The sequence below is a fragment of the Petromyzon marinus genome, chromosome 41 (assembly GCF_048934315.1).
Source record: "Petromyzon marinus isolate PM22_M1 ecotype Great Lakes invasive population chromosome 41, UKy_Petmar_22M1.pri1.0, whole genome shotgun sequence".
In the NCBI taxonomy this organism is placed as follows: Eukaryota; Metazoa; Chordata; class Hyperoartia; order Petromyzontiformes; family Petromyzontidae; genus Petromyzon; species Petromyzon marinus.
Genome location: NC_133707.1, coordinates 3054324 through 3070310, shown reverse-complemented (window position 1 = coordinate 3070310; position 15987 = coordinate 3054324). Strand labels below are relative to the sequence as shown.

Genomic DNA, 15987 nt, shown 5'->3' with positions numbered 1-15987 from the left:
TTAAACGCGCAAATTTATAATTCCGAATCGTTAAACGAGACGTGTCGGAACATAAGTGAGACAATTCATATAATTAACACCAGTAAATGCATCACCAGAATTTTCAGACAAACACGCCGGGCCAAGCGTCTTTGCAATTTCCATTTTTGCCACCAATTTTGACCAATTTCACAAATCCCGTATATTTACGTGGTTGAGACGAGCCACCTCTTGTGTGTGAAATGTGTACACTGTACCAGAAAAGCGATAAAGGACGGATCAGGCGCCTACCCGCTGGGTGTTTGCATCACATTGCCATCGATAGCTGCTCACTCAAGCGAGCCGGGCACCACCACCACACATCCGAAATCCAAGTCAACATTTTGTCTTACATTCAATCACACACCTGAAACCCAACGGGCTGTCTAATGCGTTGAATGCCCATTATGCAGTTATCATGCGTAGCCAAGGGCAGCTCTCACTCACGTACATGTCACGGCCTTGTCTCCCACATTCCTCTGGCATCACAACAACGTAACCGTCAAAACTATTCACGGTTCTCCCACGCCTGGCGACGGGATGAAATGGCACAATTCAGGGTCACAATTCTAATCAATCGATTCCTTGTTTTTGATTGTAGTGAAAGAAGAGCCTTACCAGCAGTCGCAGGAGTTATGGGACGAGGCCGTGACACGTGACATGACTCATCTGTGGCCAAGCGGTCGAGCGGCAAGTGCCCCGCTACGCACGAGGTTAATAAAGTAGCACTTTGTGGGGAAGTCGAGCGATTTTTCTGTGGGAGAGACCCCGACCAGAGGAGCGTGGAATTTCTACCACTGGCTGCGCCAGGTTGTAAACCGGGGAGACGAGCACCAAGGCCTAAACCTTACAACTGAGCAAGAAATTGCGCTGGTTTTTGGACTTCTACACATATAAAATAAGCGCATGCGCATCGCCAGTGTGAGAATCGAAGAAACCGGTGCATCATTATGGGCCTCGCCAATTATTATAATCAATGCTGCAAAAACGAGTGTCAAAGACATGCTTTTGAGTTCACCACATGCACAAGTGGGGCAGCTACATCGTGAGGATGACAAGGCAGTACAGTAAAATACTGTACTTCCAAGCCTTCAGATCCATGCTCCCCGACCTTCACCAACCCACACTGACCGGCACAACGTACGCTCAAGTAACCCACACGGGTGTGGGGGAGGCCCTCATCCAGCGGTGGATTGACGGTGATATTGTTTGAAGCTCTAGCTTTCTGACCCACCCCCTACAGGACATCTGTGAAAAGATTCTAAAGACTGCGACAACAATTAAACAATAATCTCAATTTCCTGGTTTGACAGGGCTGAACCCAACCAACCATGGCTATCATTTATTTGAACGCGCTATTTATATTTTGGGCACGGTAACACAATAGAAGGTATCTGATGTTCCGTTTGCCGCTGTTAATGTAGTCGCACACTTCCAGGTAATTGGACATTCTGTCTGGCACCACGCTGCTCAAGATTAAACTCCCACTTGAAAAAAAAATTGCATTTCCGGCTACCCTTTAACACTTCAAATACACCTTTGAATTTCTGATTTGCCTTGCGAAAGAGCAAGCACATTACAACAACGCACTTCTCCAATCACCATTTTACAGGCTTTCCATCATGTGAATGACGCCAAGGGTTTAATGAGCATTGAAATATTCACTCGACGAGCGACGGTCATAGAGCGAGTTTCAGCTCCGTAGTGCATAGTGACGAGATGCATTCTGACGGGTTCGAGCCAGTGACACACGGCCCAGATGTAGGACGTTTGCCTCTTGCTGTAGCGGCTCGAACACAAAAGGCCGCCCTGGTTATTACTTGGGTTGGTGGTTGGGGGTGGTGGTGTGCAAACCGCAAAAAAAAATCACGCCGACTGCGTCACGGTGAACGTTTCGTGGCATCCGAAATAAGTCGGCCATTGTGTCGGCGTCACGGTCCAAATTTGCACAAATTTAGAAATAACCTCAAATGACTCGATGGGGATCGGTACATTGCAACACCGCCCCCTAAGGGTGAAATTACTGCAGACGTCTATGAAATAGCGCCTTCGTAGTAGCCTTGCCATAAATAAATGGCAACGATACCAAATGTACTCAATTATTCATTTTCATAAAGCGCAATTTAACTCCATCACGCACGGCCATGGGCAGCGTTCCGAGGGTTAACAGCTCCATTCACGTGGCCTCTGCGAAATGTGAGCGAATGCCAAACAAAGGTAAAACGTGCAAATGTCGTTGAAGATTGCACCGTGCGCTGTTGAGCCGGTTAAACCAGCTACTGTATCAAAAGCATCAATGGGGGCTTAAAGGTTGCCTTATTAAGGAAGAAATACAAAGACACAAGAGACCTGCTTTTCACTCTCGTTTCTACTCAAAAAGAGCACAGCGTTCCCAACTGCTCCATGAAGCTTTGGGGCGGTGCTTGGCGGCACTGGCGGTTTCTCAGCCAGTGGCGGTGGGAATTCCACGTTGCTATGGCAGGAACCGCCGTCTCCACGGGGACAACCATTGTTGACTTCCCACCGGAGACCACGGGGCCGACACGACCACGCGGTTGGATGCGAAGGGACGACCTTGCGATCGGGGGGGCCGTGCTGCGCCTCTACAAAACCACGTTGCGGCGTCTCCCCTGCTTCTCCCTCCCTCTCGATTAAATTGCGCCGATGGACACGTTCTGGGAAACGCAGCTTGCGGTTCAAACGAGACAGACACGGCCAACAAAAACGAGCGACAAAAATTGTACCAACGTGCACGAATTGCGTGTATTTATGACGCACACGCGGCGTGTCCGTGCGAGGCACACTTCAAAATCCGGTGAGCGCTCCGACGGTGTTAGCCGTTCAAAACAGACAAAAGCTTCGCCAAGTCCCTGTGGGTGATGCCGCATTCAGCGAACACAGACGCAGGGTCCGCTGACTAGCAGGTGGTCAAAGGGTGGTTTTGTAGCTTTGGTGGCACATCGGTGAGAAAGAAATGCAAGCATTTTGTGCGGAAAAGGCGAGCGAACAATTTCGTACCGCCAATCTGGCTTTTTTTTTTAACAGCTGGGCAACCTCCAGGGCCACACTGCGCCTGGCGCTTACGCAGCCGACAAAGAGTACCGACGACTTGCACTGCCAAAGGCACGCAAGGCCGCTCGCTCTTGCCTGTGCCCGCCCGCCCGCACGCTAACAGTCAGTGGCGGGCCCGCGGTCAGCCTAGAACGATACCTCCATCACGGTCCAGCGTGCATACGCGCAGGGCACGCACTCACTCACGTGCCAGCGAGTAGACCGGGAAGGGAGCGGAAAGTGGGCAGAAGAGCAGCAACATCCAAGGTGGCAGAGGGAGAAAAATGAAAGAGAGCTGCGTTCTACAGCATCCTCTCCACCCCCCCTTCCCTTCTACAGCTGCTGCAGTGCCATATTATTCTGCCACTAAGGGCACTTCCCTTGCACACAGGGGATGACTCAACTCGAACACGCTTAACCAAGCCGAACACCCCCCCCCCCGACTCTACACGCCCCCTAAACTGCCCTCTCATAGCCCCCCCTCACACAACTCCTACCATCATTTATTACCAACGCTCCACACAGCAACAGCAGCAGAATTCCCAACTACCCTCTCACCCACACACAGCAACATTCCCAACCACCCTCTCACACACAGCAGCATTCCCAACTACCCTCTCACCCACACACAGCAGCAGCATTCCCAACTACCCTCTCACCCACACAGCAGCAACATTCCCAACTACCCTCTCACCCACACAGCAGCATTCCCAACTACCCTCTCACCCACACACAGCAGCAGCATTCCCAACTACCCTCTCACCCACACACAGCAGCAGCACCCAACTACCCTCTCACCCACACACAGCAGCAACATTCCCAACTACCCTCTCACCCACACAGCAGCAACATTCCCAACTACCCTCTCACCCACACACAGCAACATTCCCAACCACCCTCTCACCCACACACAGCAACATTCCCAACTACCCTCTCACCCACACACAGCAGCAGCATTCCCAACTACCCTCTCACACACAGCAGCAACATTCCCAACTACCCTCTCACCCACACACAGCAACATTCCCAACCACCCTCTCACCCACACACAGCAGCATTCCCAACTACCCTCTCACCCACACACAGCAGCAGCATTCCCAACTACCCTCTCACCCACACAGCAACAGCAACATTCCCAACTACCCTCTCACCCACACAGCAGCATTCCCAACTACCCACTCACCCACACAGCAACAGCAGCAACATTCCCAACTACCCTCTCACCCACACACAGCAACAGCAACATTCCCAACTACCCTCTCACCCACCCACACAGCAGCAACATTCCCAACTACCCTCTCACATACACAGCAGCAACATTCCCAACTACCCTCTCACCCACACACAGCAACAGCAGCAGCATTCCCAACTACCCTCTCCCCCTAGAGCCAAGTCACATGCAAATAATTTAAAAAGCCTGCCGTGTCCATGTGCGTGCACCCAGGAAGTTTATTTTGAGGACTATTTATCAGCCGCTATTGGCCAGCGGAATGAAGCCACGGTCAGTCGCCCAGACCCAGCTGTCCCTCAACGAGTCGCTTATTTGAGTCGTAGAGGACGCCACACGTTTCCTCCCCCAGTGATGGCACCGGCGGCCACCCCGGGCCGATTCCAGAGCACGCCCAGTGGCCAAGCAAGACCAGCGCGCCGCGCGCTTGCCCTTCATCGGCAGGCCCGTCTCGGCTGCCCAGAGAGAAGCCCGCGTGAATGAGAGGAATGCAACGCGCCCAGGCGGCGGCGTGGAGCAAAACAATAACCACCACCACCACCACCACCCCCCACTCCTTGTCGCTCCGCCCGCCCGCCCGCGTGCGCAGCGGGGCCCAGTCGACGAGGCGAGACCGCACGGGCTCGCAGGGGGGGGGGGGGGCTAGCGACCGACCGCCTCAACGCATATAGGGGGGGAGGGGGGGCAGCTTCGGTGGCAAAGAATTATTGCCCGACCGAGGCCTTATCGCGGTGGGCAAATCGAGATAAGCGCGGCACGGGGGGAAGGGGGAGGGGCAGTTCCACCAACGCCGTCCGTCCAAACCCTGCCGGGTTTTTTTTTGGTGCCCTTCCCGTTCGCCTTTAACCGCGCGACATACGAGAGCTGTACAAAACGAGCCGGAGAGACGTCGGCTCCGCGGACGCAAACGACGAGGGCCACCCACCCCCCACCAGCACTACCACCACCACCACCACCCGGTCCCCGCCTTACCTCTAAGAGGTCCTCCAAAACGTACGCTTCCATTTCGGCTAATTCCACCATGGTGACAGCCAGTCTGCCATGTTTCCCCCCGTCCCTGCGTTGCGCTTGCGGGCGGCCAGGCGAGCAACGTGACCGAGTGAGGCAGCAGGGCGCTACCATGTGGAGGACGTCGGCAAGGGGTGTTGCCATGCGGCCGGAAGTGAGCGAGAGAAACTCGAGCTGGACTCTTCCATTCTCGAGGGAGTCTATCCCTGGGCTTTGTTGGACCGTACCACGGGCGGCGAGACAAAAGGGGGGAGGAGGGGAAGGCGACGAAAAAAATGAAAGCCAAACCTACGTGATTATCCCGTGGTTTTGATCATATCACGGCTTCTTTTAGTCGTGAACGGAATTATTCCATTGTGCTCGGGGCTCCTAAAACCGAAAATGAAAAACCGCTACTCAAACGAAGAACGTCGATATGCAGCGTTTGCTACAAAACAACACGGGCAATGTTTCAAGTTACGGGACAAATGGCTCTATGCAATAACACATTAGCCACCACCTCATGTAAAATGTAAAATCTACAATTTAATTGAGCAACTCAAACGACGCTACATACACGAGGCACAAACAATGAGGACTTGCAGCAATTAAACCTGGACACAGCGTGCGTGACATGGACTCCAGCCCAGCCGGACAGACAAGGCAATCGTCAAGCAGTGGACTGAAAATGTCTCGCGGCACCTGAAAATTGCAATCGCAAAAAAAACCCATTTCCACTGGAGGCTAAAACTAAGTTACATATTAATAGATTACATTTACGTGAATACCCTGCAGCTAAACACGATAACACAGCCATTTAGCAACATCCAAATACGATACATCCACAGTCGAGTTCTAATCACTCTTATATCGCTACGACCATGGTTACGACACCCATGTTGAGAACTGTCTATACACTGTGCTCAACAAACACTACAGGTCACAGCAAGTCGCTCAATTACCCACCCACCCAACACACAGCAGGTCACAATAACTCACCCACTCCCGTCACCCACCCACCACACTGCAGGTCATAACAAGCTCATTCACCCACCACACTGAAGGTCACAACAACTCACCCACTCACCACACAGCAGGTCACAACAACTTACCCATTCCCGTCACACTCACCATACAGCAGGTCACAACTCACCCACTACCATCACCCACTCACCACACTGCAGGTCACAACAACCCACCCACTACCGTCACCCACTCACTACACTGAAGGTCACACCAACTCACCCACTCACCACACTGAAGGTCACACCAACTCACCCACTCACCACACAGCAGGTCACAACAACTCACCCACTACCGTCACCCACTCACCACACTGCAGGTCACAACAACTCACCCACTCACCACACTGAAGGTCACACCAACTCACCCACTCACCACACAGCAGGTCACAACAACTCACCCACTACCGTCACCCACTACCGTCACCCACTCACCACACTGCAGGTCACAACAACCCACCCACACTACCGTCACCCACTCACCACACTGAAGGTCACACCAACTCACCCACTCACCACACTGAAGGTCACACCAACTCACCCACTCACCACACTGCAGGTTACAACTCACCCATTCCCGTCACACTCACCACACAGGTCACAACAACTCACCCACTACCATTACCCACTCGCCACACTGTGGGTCACAACAACTCACCCACTACCGTCACCCACTCACCACACTGCAGGTCACAACAACTCACCCACTACCGTCACCCACTCACCACACTGCAGGTCACAACCCACCCACTACCGTCACCCACTCACCACACTGAAGGTCACACCAACTCACCCACTCACCACACAGCAGGTCACAACAACTTACCCATTCCCGTCACACTCACCACACAGCAGGTCACAACTCACCCACTACCGTCACCCACTCACCACACTGCAGGTCACAACAACTCACACACTACCGTCACCCACTCACCACACTGAAGGTCACACCAACTCACCCACTCACCACACTGAAGGTCACACCAACTCACCCACTCACCACACTGCAGGTTACAACCCACCCATTCCCATCACACTCACCACACAGGTCACAACAACTCACCCACTACCATCACCCACTCACCACACTGCAGGTCACAACACCCCACCCACACTACCGTCACCCACTCACCACACTGAAGGTCACACCAACTCACCCACTCACCACACTGAAGGTCACACCAACTCACCCACTCACCACACTGCAGGTTACAACTCACCCATTCCCGTCACACTCACCACACAGCAGGTCACAACAACTCACCCACTACCATCACCCACTCGCCACACTGTGGGTCACAACAACTCACCCACTACCGTCATCCACTCACCACACTGCAGGTCACAACCCACCCACTACCGTCACCCACTCACCACACTGAAGGTCACACCAACTCACCCACTCACCACACTGAAGGTCACAACAACTCACCCACTCACCACACAGCAGGTCACAACAACTTACCCATTCCCGTCACACTCACCATACAGCAGGTCACAACTCACCCACTACCATCACCCACTCACCACACTGCAGGTCACAACAACCCACCCACTACCGTCACCCACTCACTACACTGAAGGTCACACCAACTCACCCACTCACCACACTGAAGGTCACACCAACTCACCCACTCACCACACAGCAGGTCACAACAACTCACCCACTACCGTCACCCACTCACCACACTGCAGGTCACAACAACTCACCCACTCACCACACTGAAGGTCACACCAACTCACCCACTCACCACACAGCAGGTCACAACAACTCACCCACTACCGTCACCCACTACCGTCACCCACTCACCACACTGCAGGTCACAACAACCCACCCACACTACCGTCACCCACTCACCACACTGAAGGTCACACCAACTCACCCACTCACCACACTGAAGGTCACACCAACTCACCCACTCACCACACTGCAGGTTACAACTCACCCATTCCCGTCACACTCACCACACAGGTCACAACAACTCACCCACTACCATTACCCACTCGCCACACTGTGGGTCACAACAACTCACCCACTACCGTCACCCACTCACCACACTGCAGGTCACAACAACTCACCCACTACCGTCACCCACTCACCACACTGCAGGTCACAACCCACCCACTACCGTCACCCACTCACCACACTGAAGGTCACACCAACTCACCCACTCACCACACAGCAGGTCACAACAACTTACCCATTCCCGTCACACTCACCACACAGCAGGTCACAACTCACCCACTACCGTCACCCACTCACCACACTGCAGGTCACAACAACTCACACACTACCGTCACCCACTCACCACACTGAAGGTCACACCAACTCACCCACTCACCACACTGAAGGTCACACCAACTCACCCACTCACCACACTGCAGGTTACAACCCACCCATTCCCATCACACTCACCACACAGGTCACAACAACTCACCCACTACCATCACCCACTCACCACACTGCAGGTCACAACACCCCACCCACACTACCGTCACCCACTCACCACACTGAAGGTCACACCAACTCACCCACTCACCACACTGAAGGTCACACCAACTCACCCACTCACCACACTGCAGGTTACAACTCACCCATTCCCGTCACACTCACCACACAGCAGGTCACAACAACTCACCCACTACCATCACCCACTCGCCACACTGTGGGTCACAACAACTCACCCACTACCGTCATCCACTCACCACACTGCAGGTCACAACCCACCCACTACCGTCACCCACTCACCACACTGAAGGTCACACCAACTCACCCACTCACCACACTGAAGGTCACACCAACTCACCCACTCACCACACTGCAGGTTACAACCCACCCATTCCCATCACACTCACCACACAGCAGGACACAACAACTCACCCACTACCGTCACCCACTACCGTCACCCACTCACCACACTGCAGGTCACAACAACCCACCCACACTACCGTCACCCACTCACCACACTGAAGGTCACACCAACTCAGCCACTCACCACACTGAAGGTCACACCAACTCACCCACTCACCACACTGCAGGTTACAACTCACCCATTCCCGTCACACTCACCACACAGGTCACAACAACTCACCCACTACCATTACCCACTCGCCACACTGTGGGTCACAACAACTCACCCACTACCGTCACCCACTCACCACACTGCAGGTCACAACAACTCACCCACTACCGTCACCCACTCACCACACTGCAGGTCACAACCCACCCACTACCGTCACCCACTCACCACACTGAAGGTCACACCAACTCACCCACTCACCACACAGCAGGTCACAACAACTTACCCATTCCCGTCACTCACCACACAGCAGGTCACAACTCACCCACTACCGTCACCCACTCACCACACTGCAGGTCACAACAACTCACACACTACCGTCACCCACTCACCACACTGAAGGTCACACCAACTCACCCACTCACCACACTGAAGGTCACACCAACTCACCCACTCACCACACTGCAGGTTACAACCCACCCATTCCCATCACACTCACCACACAGCAGGTCACAACAACTCACCCACTACCATCACCCACTCACCACACTGCAGGTCACAACACCCCACCCACACTACCGTCACCCACTCACCACACTAAAGGTCACACCAACTCACCCACTCACCACACTGAAGGTCACACCAACTCACCCACTCACCACACTGCAGGTTACAACTCACCCATTCCCGTCACACTCACCACACAGCAGGTCACAACAACTCACCCACTACCATCACCCACTCGCCACACTGTGAGTCACAACAACTCACCCACTACCGTCATCCACTCACCACACTGCAGGTCACAACCCACCCACTACCGTCACCCACTCACCACACTGAAGGTCACACCAACTCACCCACTCACCACACTGAAGGTCACACCAACTCACCCACTCACCACACTGCAGGCTACAACCCACCCATTCCCATCACACTCACCACACAGCAGGTCACAACAACTCACCCACTACCGTCACCCACTCACCACACTGCAGGTCACAACAACCCACCCACACTACCGTCACCCACTCACCACACTGAAGGTCACACCAACTCACCCACTCACCACACTGAAGGTCACACCAACTCACCCACTCACCACACTGCAGGTTACAACTCACCCATTCCCGTCACACTCACCACACAGCAGGTCACAACAACTCACCCACTACCATCACCCACTCGCCACACTGTGGGTCACAACTTACCCACTACCGTCACAACTCACCACACTGCAGGTCACAACAACTCACTCACTACCGTCACCCACTCACCACACTGCAGGTCACAACCCACCCACTACCGTCACCCACTCACCACACTGAAGGTCACACCAACTCACCCACTCACCACACAGCAGGTCACAACAACTTACCCATTCCCGTCACACTCACCACACAGCAGGTCACAACAACTCACCCACTACCATCACCCACTCACCACACTGCAGGTCACAACAACCCACCCACACTACCGTCACCCACTCACCACACTGAAGGTCACACCAACTCACCCACTCACCACACTGAAGGTCACACCAACTCACCCACTCACCACACTGCAGGTTACAACTCACCCATTCCCGTCACTCTCACCACACAGCAGGTCACAACAACTCACCCACTGCCATCACCCACTCACCACACTGAAGGTCACACTAACTCACCCACTCACCACACTGCAGGTTACAACTCACCCACTACCGTCACCCACTCACCACACTGAAGGTCACACCAACTCACCCACTCACCACACTGCAGGTCACAACTCACCACACTGCAGGTTACAACTCACGCACTACCGTCACCCACTCACCACACTGCAGGTCACAACAACTCACCCACGACCGTCACTCACTCACCACACTGCAGGTCATAACAAGCTCACTCACCACACTGAAGGTCACACCAACTCACCCACTCACCACACTGAAGGTCACACCAACTCACCCACTCACCACACTGCAGGTCACAACAACTCACCCATTCCCGTCACTCACTACACTGCAGGTCACAACAACTCACACACTACCATCACCCACTCACCACACAGCAGGTCACAACAACTCACCCACTCCTGTCACAACAACTCACCCACTCCCGTCACCACAGCAGGTCACAACAACTCACCCACTCCCATCACCAACTCACCACACTGCAGGTCACAACTCACCCACTACCGTCACCAACTCACCACACTGTAGGTCACAACTCACACACTACCATCACCCACTCACCACACAGCAGGTCACAACAACTCACCCACTCCCGTCACAAGTCACCCACTCCCGTCACAAGTCACCCACTCCCGTCACCCACCAACTCACCACACAGCAGGTCACAACAACTCACCCACTCCCATCACCAACTCACCACACTGCAGGTCACAACAACTCACCCACTACCGTCACCCACTCACCACACTGCGGGTCACAACAACTCACCCACTACCATCATCCACTCACCACACAGCAAGTCACAACAACTCACCCACTACCATCACCCACTCACCACACTGTGGGTCACAACTCACCACGCAGCAGGTCACAACAACTCACCCACTACCGTCACCCACTCACCACACAGTAGGTCACAACAACTCACCCACTGCCGTCACCCACTCACCACACTGTAGGTCACAACTCACCCACTACCGTCACTCACTCACCACACTGCAGGTCACACCAACTCACCCACTCACAACACTGTGGGTCACAACTCACCCACTCCCATAACCCACTTACCACACTGCAGGTCATAACTCGCTCACTCACCCACCACACTGCAGGTCACACCAACTCACCCACCCAACACACTGCAGGTTACAACTCACCCACTCCCGTCACCCACTCACCGCACTGTGGGTCACAACAACTCACCCACTCCCGTCACAATTCACCACACAGCAGGTCACAACTCACCACACAGGTCACAACAACTCACCCACTACCGTCACCCACTCACCACAGTGGGTCACAACTCACCACACAGCAGGTCACAACTCACCCACTACCATCACCCGCTCACCACACTGCAGGTCACAACAACTCACCCATTCCTGTAACCCACTCACCACATTGCAGGTCACAACAACTCACCCTCTCACCACACTGCAGGTCACAACAACTCACCCACTCCTATCACCCACTCACCACACTGCGGGTCACAACTCACCCACTCCCGGTCATAACTCACCCACTCCCATCACCAACTCACCAAACTGTGGGTCACAACAACTCACCAAACTGTGGGTCACAACAACTCACCCACTCCCGTCACCCACTCACCACACTGCAGGTCACAACTCACCCACTCCCGTCACCCACTCACCACACTGTAGTCACAACAACTCACCCACTCTCGTTAACGAATCACCACACCGGGGTCAGCAATTCACCCACTCCCGTTAACCACTCACCACACTGTGGGTCACAACTCACCCACTCCCGTTAACCACTCACCAAACTGTAGGTTATAACGCTTCTCGTTCTGCTTCTTCCCTCGCACTGCTCCACTCTGGAATTCCCTCCTCCCACCATCTATTTTCCCAACTTCTTATAACCTTTCTCAAATCAAGACAAGCGTTAAACTCTTGATAGTGCTAGCTACTTGCTACTTTGGGCTTCTGGGCCTGTGCTCGGCAACTGTGGTAAACAATTTGAATGTCTTACGGCTCATACAAAGTAGTTTATGCTGCGTGGACACTAGCAGAAACAAAAGCATCTGTCCCATCGACTGACAGAGGAGACTCTGCAGCACAATTTGCCTGACCAAACAGATGTGGCTTTAATCTGGTCCGTGCGGCCTGTGAAAGGGCTCAAGGACTGGCAACGTTCATAAAGAGTCAGCTACAGCCTCGGCGCGTTGCAGCCGCCCCCGACATTTCCACACATTGGTTGTGCTTCCCCCATTAAGTGCATGCTCTCATAACCATGTGAGCCAGCGTCATGTGATGTGCACACTACTCCCTCCAGCGGATTGGTGTAACCTTGACACTTACCGCATCGCCAGTGAGCTTACTTTAACGTGAAGGGCACCTCATTTACATTTTAAGGTGCCCAAGAGTAAATGCTATGTCTTAACAAAGCTCCTCAATTTCCAGAGATTATTTTGCCTAATTACACCTTTATGTTATCTGTATGGCTTTTCATATTGCACAACATAAACCAAAAAAGTAAAACGACTTTTTTATTCCACCAAAAAAACAGTATTAGAAGAAAATTCTGGAACACAACACGCCAATGCTGCGGACAAAAGTAAAAGTGAATTCAAGCTCAAATGAGCATCGAGGTAATGGTGCTCATCTCCTATTTACATCTCTGAGCCAGTGGGGGAAATATCCACATTCCTATGGAGTGGGTGAGTCCATCCATAGTACAACCATGGAAGGGCACCCCAGTCGGGAACTGAACCCAAGCTCAAGCATAACCACCGCACCGCCCTGCCGTACAGTACAAACCGAAAGACTGCCAAAAATATTCTACTACAAGGCCATACGAGCCGGCGGTCTCTTTTACAATACAACACGAAGTTCAGCGTATTGTATTACACTCAAGAGTGGAGAGGATGAATCAAGGCATGGTAGGCCTGAACATAAACGCACCTGTGTGCACAAAAACACACGTTTGTGAACGTTACCGTGGATCACATTTTCAGTGAAAACTTGCCAATGTCTTCCTCGCCACTAAACCAAGCAAAATCCCCAAGGTGACGTGTTTCAGCCATTTTTTTTTCAGATGTGAATCTTCCCCAATTCGTGCTATCGCTCGATCCACATGGCGCAAGTGGAAACAGGCCGCGTTATTTCACCGAGCGGCTACAACAATGTATCGTCTGAAAGAGACATTCTAAGCGCCAACATGTGTCAAAGGGTTGAACGTATCAACGCCGCCAATACCAGCTTCGTTGTGGTTATCAGGTGATGTGGAAAGGCTCAGAAATTCCATCTCATGGGTGAATGTTTCTGCTGATAAGGATTCCAAGAAGAGCGGTCAAACGCCACCAGGTGGAATTTCAGAGGACTCCTCTAATATTCACTGTCAGCCCGTTACTCGCTGCCTGTACAGCATTAGGCACCACCGGACCAGAGACCAATGGCAAAGCACAATTCACGCACAGATTACTCCACCAATGCTAAGGACTCTGTACCAGACACTGTGTTCAACCACCACTACACTGCAGGTCACAACACTTCTCTTTCCGATTCTCTCACATGCTCCACTTTTAAATTCCCTCTCATTGTTTCTCTTCCCAAGCTCTGATGATAACCTCGCTCAATTCAAGGACCGTGCTAACTGTTATCTTTTGCAACGTTTCTCGTGCTGAGAGTGCCGTTTTGTTGCTGGCCACTGGGCATTGTGGGCCTGTGCTCAGCTACCACGCTAAAAAAGATAAACTGTTGACTGTGGAGGCGAGCGGACAAACACGTTAATCACAATGCCCGCCTGCTCCTTTCAGGAGCAGGCCACAGAAGTGGCTGGAACTTTTTTTTATATATAGCTCATCAACCACATGTCTGTACATGTTAATTTGCACAAACCTCTGACCGAAATATTTACTAGGAGTAAGAAAACAAGTGGGGACACATTTCTTATTTAGCCTGCAATTTAAACATATTTTACCTGCTTGGTCGCATCTGTAAGCTTACAGGGCATACATACCCGAAATGCACCCGATAGTCAGATCCTGAAAGCTAAGCGGAATTGAACATGGTTAATGCTTGGATAGATGACCAGCATGCACACCTGATTGTCATAGGCATCTGGGGCCTGTGCTACAATGTGGGCAACAGGGCAGTGCAGCACAATCTACAGTTGTACCGTACTTATGTCTCCACAACTATGCTCCACATATTATTGGTTCTTTCGGTAAAGTCACGTAGAAGGGAAACAATAAAATAATAAAAATATAGAACAATAAAGTTCTCACGACGTTTCGACTGCAACACAAGCAATCATCATCAGGTGTGAAAACCACAGCAAGAAAATTTTTAAAAAGTGGCTTTTTTTTGCTGTGGTTTTCACACCTGATGATGATTGCTCGTGTTGCAGTCGAAACGTCGTCAGAATTTTATTGTTTTAGATTTTTATTATTTTATTGTTTCCCTTCTACGCGACTTTACCAAAAGAACCAAGAATATGAATCCCTGCAGTCACGAAAGCTTTAAATCTAAATTTATGCTCCACATCTTCACCAAACCGCACTGACCATTGTGGTGATGGTTAAACAATCCTCAAGAATCGTATAGGAATGGGGAGGCACTCTCTCATCCAGCAGTAAAATGACAGGAGAGCGGTGTGTACACAGCTATTCAGAAAATGTCGTTTGTGGTTCAATGCCAAAAAAATTGGTTGAGAGTTATTTGCCTAAAATAAAGGTGTGCCATTTACAATAAATATTCTGAAAAACCCCATTACCTAAGCTGGTTGCCTAACCCAAACCATAATCTAAACCCTAACCCTAAACTCCAACAGCAAACCCTAAAACTTGGGACACTTCTGAAAAATGAGATGTTCCACTTGAAAGGTATTTTTCAGAGCAAATGTTTTAATAAAAATATTAAACTATAAAGATAACAGGATGCAAGTGGCAGGGTGGCGCAGTGGTAACAGTTGCGCTGCACAGCAAGACTTCCTTGGGTTCAATTCCCGACTCAGGCG

The 15987-nt window shown here is 52.0% G+C and overlaps 1 protein-coding gene across 13 annotated transcripts in view; it reads right to left on the bottom strand.

Moving 5' to 3' along the window:
* Positions 1-15987, bottom strand: part of LOC116951079 (ankyrin repeat domain-containing protein 17-like) — a 112092-nt gene that overhangs the window by 81233 nt on the left and 14872 nt on the right. For 9 of the 13 annotated variants that reach the window (XM_076073225.1, XM_076073226.1, XM_032969461.2 and 6 more), the window contains exon 1: positions 5270-6238. The exons of 1 other annotated variant lie outside the window; for it this stretch is intronic. In XM_076073225.1, the coding sequence (XP_075929340.1) occupies positions 5270-5449 (180 nt within the window). In that variant the 5' untranslated portion in view covers positions 5450-6238. Of the gene's footprint in view, positions 1-5269; positions 6239-12789; positions 15291-15987 lie in introns of those variants that run through there. 3 more of the 13 variants (XM_032969458.2, XM_032969463.2, XM_076073234.1) reach the window with 2 other exon arrangements.